This window comes from Morone saxatilis, unplaced genomic scaffold (assembly GCF_004916995.1).
Source record: "Morone saxatilis isolate NCDOM2014 unplaced genomic scaffold, NCSU_SB_2.0 Contig17, whole genome shotgun sequence".
Lineage (NCBI taxonomy): Eukaryota > Metazoa > Chordata > Actinopteri > Moronidae > Morone > Morone saxatilis.
In genome coordinates this window covers 26,034,803-26,035,488 of record NW_023339729.1, presented here as the reverse complement: position 1 = coordinate 26,035,488, position 686 = coordinate 26,034,803, and the positions used below count along the sequence as shown (strand labels likewise).

Genomic DNA, 686 nt, shown 5'->3' with positions numbered 1-686 from the left:
TAGTGATAATAGTTCATATATTACTGTGCTAGTGCTAGCTGGCTAACTGGACAAGCTGTTACTGCAAAACAATAATGCTTAAATTCTTAATGACTTGTCTATTTCAACTTGCTATTCATGAAACATTCAGAAATACAGATTTATTGTAACAAATGTTGGTCATAAAAATTGTTCAGAGAATCCACATTTAATAAGCACATAATTCCTGTTATATATATAAAACACATTTGAATAGACAGTTAAAACACTTTGAAGCCACTTTTCTCAGTTTCACTGTTAGTGTAGTTACTGTGGTTGGCCTCTAGGGTGCAGTGTAGTCCAGACCCACAGCGAATCACTGTTGTTAAAGAGCCACTGTGGGTGGATTAAAACCAAAACCTATTCAGAAAAAGCATTTAAAGCTAAAACACACCAGCCCAAGTCACTCAACGTCACCCAACGTCACTGAGGCGTCACAGAGCGTTATGTTTCCAGTGCCGCCCTGTCTGAAATTCTAAATTATAAAGGTGAGTTAGATTTTGTCTGGCGAGCCACAGCTGTGGAGACTGGCTCCTCAGGTGAGTTTAAATAGTGTCCAAATAGGGTTTTTAAGACATTGGGCAAAACATGGTAAATGGTAAATGGTAAAATGGATGTATAGCGCTAGTCTTCCGACCACTCAAAGTGCTTTTACACTACGTGCCACA

At 38.6% G+C, this 686-nt stretch overlaps 1 protein-coding gene across 1 annotated transcript in view; it reads left to right on the top strand.

Annotated features, from left to right (window-relative positions):
- Positions 1 to 606: 606 nt before the first annotated feature.
- Positions 607 to 686, top strand: part of LOC118326971 (spastin-like) — a 6,544-nt gene continuing 6,464 nt past the window's right edge. Inside the window, exon 1 of the mRNA XM_035660135.1 lies at positions 607 to 616. Coding sequence (XP_035516028.1) covers positions 607 to 616 — 10 coding nt within the window. The remainder of the gene's footprint in view (positions 617 to 686) is intronic.